The 7,846-nt window shown below is 37.4% G+C and overlaps 1 protein-coding gene across 1 annotated transcript; it reads right to left on the bottom strand.

The window, feature by feature from the left end:
- Window positions 1–615: 615 nt before the first annotated feature.
- LOC104000091 (magnesium transporter MRS2-1) lies at window positions 616–6,046 on the bottom strand (the record flags this gene model as incomplete). The annotated part of the gene is made up of 5 exons (XM_009422036.3): window positions 616–1,002; window positions 2,972–3,019; window positions 3,096–3,428; window positions 3,497–3,625; window positions 5,876–6,046. Coding segments are annotated over 5 exons (912 nt in total), but the record flags the coding sequence as incomplete, so codon positions are not given.
- Between the last annotated feature and the right edge of the window lie 1,800 nt (window positions 6,047–7,846).

Here is a 7,846-nt window from a genome sequence, read left to right as displayed (position 1 = left end):
GTAATATGAAAAGGGGCCTCTCTTATAAAACAAAAACGGTTTCTTCGCCCTCTTCATTTTCTTCTTATCTGTTTTCATCAATTTGCATGCTCCTCGTGGTACGTTAGATCTTAGGGCTTCAGCATGACGCCAGTAAGTGCACAGGAGACTATAGGAAAACGATCGGAAAAAGAATCGCCAAGTCATCAACCGAAAACCGACACTATTTCAGTTTCTTTTCTACAGTCGGTAAAGCTTCCACTGTGACCATCTTCGCATCTTGATTATTGAGTTAAAAGTTCAAGACAGACAAATAATAGGATCAATGATTTACCCATAGCAAATCGGGTAACATCCGTGAGGAACTGCACCAACAACCACTGACAAGATTTGACCCACCATGTAGATCACAAAAATCGTCAAAATGAGAACAAATAAAAAAACATATATATGATAGCAAAACATAATGTTAATTGTATATCAACCTACAACCAGTCATAATCATATGTGTAAATAGTTGCCGAAAGCCAACTAAGAAGCACAACCATCCATGCCCATTTTGAAAATCATGCCAAAAACAGTCATGACAAAAGATAATTCTATCGAATAAATTTTTCCTATCACTACGATCTAATATTATTCCAAATATTTCTTTGATTCTCACAAAAATACTGAATTTCATACATAATGGGACAAGATAATAAAATAATGGCCTATTACTTAATTTTTACCGTAATAATGCACAGCATAATGCTTGAGATGAGATTTCACTCTCCGACCGCAATTGACTACTTATAAGGGCATTAATCTTCTATACTTGAAATAATACAGGAACAAAGAGAAAATGATTACACCGCTTACTCCAGTGATCATTAGCACCCACTGGAATGCAGATGGGGCTTTAAATAAGGCTATCTCAAAGTTCATGCCAAATATTCCTGCAACAACCCCGAATATGGTAACAACAAACGTCGCTGTCGTTAGTAGCAACTCAAACTGGATCAATTGATTCCGGACATTATCCTGAAGGAAAAAGAGATCAAAGTCAGCTGCAAAAGAATAAACTCCGAGAAATTTTACCAAATCAATAATTCAAGGTAACTAAGGCATTTAAGCAACAAAACTGACGGATGCTTCCCATGTAAACTATTTATTATCTTGTCATCCCTGATGCTTCAGTTGATACCGTCTAAGTAGTGTGCTTTAGTGGCTTTCAACAGTGCTTAGTTGATAAACTATTTATTTTGTCAATTAAAATTTATGAGGCCAAAATACTTGAGAACAGTTAATAAGACTTCACACCATGGAAGATACAATTCCACAACTTGTCTATACCTGATGGTTTGGATCATCACCACTTCCATGGAGTTTACCATACAAATTTACAAAGTCAAAGCATGTTATGACTGAAGAACATATACTAAGCTAACTATCAGTATTAGGATATTTTAGCATTGGAAGATTACAAAATTAGTGCCAAAAAAGCATAACTGCTCTAGGAAATTGCAAGCAGTATCCAGTACGAAGGACAATAAACTTTGTTCTCACCAAAGTGCTGGATACTGCAGGATCTCTAGATGTCAATTCACTTATGTATCATGATAAAGGCTTCAAGAAAACTTGGGAAAATACCTTCCTCGAGGCAAATCCAATGCTGAATATTGCCTACTTACAACTCAGGATAAATGTTTAAGCATCCACAAACTATATCTTCCTCTGGTAAGTCCTCCTGTGGCAAATCAATTTAGACAACCATCTTTCTTATGTTGTCTTATGACTAGCTAAAAGTCAATTTTATGTGTGATGTTCCAAAATACATTATTCAGACTAATCCCTACTGAAGGAGAAAGGAATACCTATTACCACCAAAGTGCCAACCAGATCAATGCAAGCTATTTGAGAAAAAGATGTAATTCTAGGCTGCAGGTTAAACAGGAAAAATCTATTGGTTTGTTCTCAGATTAGGGAAAGAAGTTGTCAAACAATAAACTTGGTCACTGATGCATTAGATGTTCCTTTGGCTATTAACTTTGTGAAGTTAGCTCTCAGTGTAATTCATAAGGATACCTAGCTTTCTATAGGAAGGACCTAAACCCATACTGATGATGTTGACATCAGTCAAAATCAAGATTTTGCTGCACTTACAGTCATCATAGCTTCCATCCTTGTCAGGCAAGTCAAAGTTCTACCTACCAAAATAAACTCTGTACGTGCATCCTTTACTAGATTAACAGATATTCTTCCATGAAATACCGAAAGCACAGTATTTTTTGAGATACATGCATTTATTGTCGTTTCCATTACTGTAAAGCAGGTCTGACAGCAAAGAGATTATTAGATTCATATTATCAATGGTTTATCTACAAGAGATTAGATTAATATTTTTCATGAAATGGCAAAGGCACAATGCTATTAAAAATACGCGTTGCATTAAATCATTCCTGATACGTGTGGCATTAAATCATTCCTGCTACTGCATAGGCAAGTCTTGTGGCAAAAGAATTGTTAGATTTATATCACTGATGAGTTTTCTCCAAGGCAGGATCTTAAAGTATAAGTCCAACTATATAGACGTAATTTTTATTAAGGTCGCTTTAAGCTGTAGCATAGAAAATAATGGCATTAGCTTGCAAAAAGATTTCTTTTTCTTCTTTTCCATTTCTATATTTTTGTTGGTGATGGATCAGCATTAATGTTCCATTAACACTAACAAACTCATACCAGTAATTTATGAAATAGCAGTATAACACAATTAATTGACCTATCAATGTTTCTTACAAACAGAGAAAAGCAACTACTATCTCTGATCACAAACATTAGGTAAAAGGAGAAATTGGATCAGCATTAATGTTCCATTAACACTAACAAACTCATACCAGTAATTTATGAAATAGCGGTATAACACAATTAATTGACCTATCAATGTTTCTTACAAACAGAGAAAAGCAACTACTATCTCTGATCACAAACATTAGGTAAAAGGAGAAATTACCAGCTGGATGTTGATGAAATCCTCTGTGTCATCAATATACTCCTTCAGCTGTGCAAGAAACAAAACTCTTCAGATTCTCAAACTCATGATGAGATGATAAATATAGAAAAATTACAGTGCTTACTGAAGTCAGCTTATTCAGGGTGCTATCAATGACCACAAAGTAAGCCTCTAACAACATTTCCAACTCCTCTATGTTCTCGGTAGTGCTGTCAGAACATTTTGTACTCTCATATCTGCTCCTCGAAAGGCTTAAGGTCTTCTCGAGCTTCCTAGATTCTGGTGGTGAAACAGGTGAAACTGGAGAAGAAACTGATACTCCATCCCCAGCAGAACTGGACCCATGTAAAGATTGATCACCATCAAGTGATGAATCCATATGCATTTTCTTCTCTGTGAGATACATTTCGGCCATGTCACCATCATCATCCATCAATTGCTCAATTTCATCTCTAGCCTACAACAAGTTGGTCAATAAGCAGCAGGGCTGGAAAAGACAACTACATTGATAATTTGTTGGAATACCTTTTGAACTCTCCGAGTCAAAGCGACAAGCCTGCTTTTTAGGCGACGCACCCGTTCCAAGTTAAGAGTACTGATCTTTGAGGTTAATTCATCTAACAAGGGGTATGCCTCTATTTCTAGATCCGAAGCCTAAAAAATGTGTAGATGATTCATTTGTATGCAATTTCATTGCTTAATGTAAGTACCACAATTAATGACATTAGTAAAGTTCCAAAAAAATACAGGAAAAGATAACTAAATATGTACAACAACAGAAAAACCAAATGCAGGACAAAAGAAAGAGAAGGAAAATTAGAACCAATTCAGATCATGTAAGTGGCCAGACTAGGATGAAGAGATTTTCATACAGTAAGATAATAATAGAAAAGTAGGTCATCAAAACAGTACCTGGTTAATGCACAATTTTAGTTCATATAATCTGGAGGAATATCAAAAGCACAAATACCAACTAGTTTAGATGCACTAAACTTCAATAATAAGTACTTTATCTGTGATTGATGTTCAGTTGAATAATGAAACCATCTCTGGAGTAAATTGGTAATGAAATTACAAGTATGCTTGAACTGAATGTATCATCATTTTCCAATATGGGTGAATCTGTAGATAGAATTGGTCATGGATATCAGTATATTCTGTTTTAGAAGGATGCTATTTCAAAGTGAAGTTACTCAGGTACAGTGATGAGCTAGATATTGCCTCAAATGGATTTATGTGGTCATATAACTAATAGAGGCTATAGAAACAAGTGGTTCTAACAAAAGAATTGGTTTTCATTCATCTACATATATAGTAGGACCAGGTTAAATAGTCATCATTTTTTAGGAAGGAGGACAGGCATGATCAACTTGAGCAGAACTTTTCACTTGAAAGAACAATAATCATGTAGAAAAATGATATAACAGAATATAGAGAAAAACCTCCTAGCATTCATAAAGTTGTCCTCTGTTTCCATATATGGAGAAAAAGTCTGCAAGGAATCCCCACTTTTATCCTTTTTTCTTATTCTTATTTATTATCTACTTGATTTAGTAACAATAAAATGGAGAGCAACAAGATATGGTGGGAGTTTGTAAGTTGGAACGTCCTAACTGTTACAGGGATTGGAAGGAACTTTTGTGTTTTAGTGATATATGTCAACAACGGACCCTTCACATTAGTTTTTGAAATCAAACACAGGGCCTTCAGAATTACAATTTTGTAACATCAATCATTGATGCAAGCCAAGGGTATCGTTTAATGGTGTCGATTTGATATGAGCAAGATCCTAATTAGTTGATCAGAATTTCCCAATCCTTGTGCATCTTAGAGAAGATAAAGATAGTAACAAGCACACAGGTTGGATGAGCAAGGATATGCAACTAGTGGGTGTCACTTAACCTTTGAGTTCATCATTTCCATAATAGAACTTTGTTGTTTAAAATGTTGTCATAAAACATAGTTTTGACAGTGTCATTCAACTCAAAACATAGTTTTGTTCTAATTAATGGATAAAGAAGACAAGATATAGTTTGTTTGGACTTATTTTATCAATGATATTACTTTTTCTATGAAAGAAAAGGAAGGAAGCTCCTACCTAGGAGAATTTACCCAAAAACTTTGGAACCACCCACTGCCGAGTTTCAAATGCTGAACTTCTGTGGTTGAACCAAACTTGAGAAAGATACCACAGTTCACTAGCTAAAGCAAGAGATCTAGCATTTGTTAGTAGGTATAAGCCTGTGATGGTCCATCAGTCAATTGATCAAATAAGGTGTGCAACACCAGATTCCTCCTTTCTAGCACATACAATTCCATTACTTGCTGTGAGAACAAAGAATCTAACACACTCCTCCAGACTGAATCAATATAACTATTTCTTTTAGGTTATGCATTGAACCCATTCTTTACTTCATGCTATCATTTACCACACCCTGGAATTACTTTCCTTCTACAAGTGAATGGTAGATGAAGAAACTTTATATAACAACATTTTAGTGCCATTTTAATATTCTCATGAGCAATTATTTTTGGTATCGTATAAATGTCACTCTTTACTTGATGCATCATCTACCAGATCTACAAGTGAATGGTTATGAAGAAATCCTCATCAAAACCAATTTAATGCCCTAGCAAAGACCGACAAATTCGTTCCCATACGACATCAATTCTGCATCCAGTAACATCAGAAGCTACCTGTCTATCAACTGTAGAGCGATCTCAAAAACCTATTCTTAACCACGGTTAGCAATTTTGGGCAGCTCCATATCGTCTCAAAGTCATAGATGTTGAAGCAATGAAAATACAAGATTGAAAGCAATAGATTATGGAGATCAAACACCACACAATTCATAGAAGCCCTAGTACTGAATCCAAAACAGAGCAGGACAGAGAAGACCATACCTGAGCGTCCAGGAAGGTGCAGGCGGCCTCGAGCGCGACCTCGAGGGCTCGAAACTCGAACGGCAGGTAATCAGGCGATGGCGTGCCGCCGTCGAGGGCGTCTCTCGTGCCGGCAGCGAGGCGGCGCTGCAACTCAACAACGTACTGCAGGACGTAGCCGAGGGTGTCGCGTTAGATTAAAATGCCGAGGGTGTCGCGTGACTCGTTAGTAAAATAGTTGGAGCATATTAAGATAGAAGTCCATATCTTGATTGTTTATTTCTTGTAAAATCTGCATGTTATTCATTTTTGCTACATCTTTATTTTCAGAAAATGTCGCTTTCAAATCCCTTACGTGGCATACTTGATGTCAACCGTCTCATTGGTCCAAATTATACGGACTGGCTCCGTAACTTGAGAATTGTTCTCACAGCGGAGAAAATCGTGTACGTCCTTGATATAGTGATGCCTACGCCCGAAGAAGGGGCAAGCGAGGATGAGATCGCTCGCTACGTGAAGTACATTGATGACTCCACTCTTGCTCAGTGCTATATGTTGGGCTCTATGACTCCAGAGTTACAGAGACAACATGAAAAGATGGATGCCAAATCCATTCTCCTACATGTCCGTAAATTGTTTGAGGAACAGGGAAGGACTCAACGATATGAGATATCCAAGAGCCTTTTCCGCGCTAGGATGACTGAGGGGACACCGGTTCAGAACCATGTCCTAAAGATGATTGAGTGGATAGAGAAACTCACAGGTCTAGGAATGGTCCTAGAGGATAACTTGTGTGTGGACATTGTGCTTCAGTCCCTACCAGATTCCTTTTCACAGTTCATAATGAACTTTAATATGAACAAGCTTGAGGTGACTCTCCCAGAGCTCCTCAATATGTTGAGGGAGGCAGAGAGTACTATTAAGAAAGAGAAGCCAGTTCTCTACACTGGTGAGACCAGAAAGATAAGGAAAGCAGAAAGGTCCCTTAAGAAGGGAAAGGGCAAGGGCAAACAAGGTAAAGCAAAGGTTGCTAAGAAAGACCCAACAAAGGACAAAGGCCAGTGCTTCCACTGTGGTAAAGATGGGCATTGGAAGAGAAACTGCAAAGAGTACCTTGCAGAAAGGGCGAAACAAAAGCTTGATGAAGCTTCAGGTACATTCATGATCGGTCTCCATTTGTCAGACTCTTATGATAACACATGGGTATTAGATACCGGTAGTGCTTATCATATATGTAATTCGTTGCAGGTTCTGGCAAGGCCTAGGAGACTAGAGAGAGGCGAGATGGACCTCAAGATGGGTAATGGAGCAAAAGTTGCTGTTTTAGCTGTTGGCGAGGTCGCCCTACATCTGCCTAGTGGAGCTTTTATTGCATTAGATGCATGTTATTTTGTTCCTTCTATTATCAAAAACATTATCTCCATTTCATGTTTAACAGTTAGTGGATATAAATTTGTTTTTGAGAACAATGGTTGTTCGATATTATTAGATGATAAGATCATCACGAAAGGAACATTGCATAATGGTTTATTTATGTTAGACACCACTCCACATATCATGAATATAAATATGTCCAAAAGGAAACGAGATGAGTTGAACAGTGCATACCTGTGGCATTGTAGGCTAGGTCACATCCATGAAAGAAGGATTCAAAAGTTGCTAAATGATGGATATCTAGATCCATTCGACTATGTGTCATATGCAACTTGTGAGCCTTGCATTCGTGGAAAACTGACCAACTCTCCATTTAGTGGAACTGGAGAGAGAGCCACTGAGTTGTTGGAACTCATACATAGTGATGTATGTGGACCCATGTCAACTCATGCCATTGGAGGTTACTCCTACTTCATTATATTTACTGATGATTTCTCAAGGTATGGATATGTGTACTTAATGAAGTACAAGTCCGAGGCCTTTGAGAAATTCAGAGAGTATAAGAATGAGGTGGAGAACCAGACTGGAAAGAGTATCAAAACTCTTCGATCAGATCGA

The sequence above is a fragment of the Musa acuminata genome, chromosome BXJ3-10, assembly GCF_036884655.1.
Source record: "Musa acuminata AAA Group cultivar baxijiao chromosome BXJ3-10, Cavendish_Baxijiao_AAA, whole genome shotgun sequence".
Lineage (NCBI taxonomy): Eukaryota > Viridiplantae > Streptophyta > Magnoliopsida > Zingiberales > Musaceae > Musa > Musa acuminata.
The sequence above is the reverse complement of the archived record's forward strand: the minus strand, read 5'-3'. Positions and strand labels throughout refer to the sequence as shown.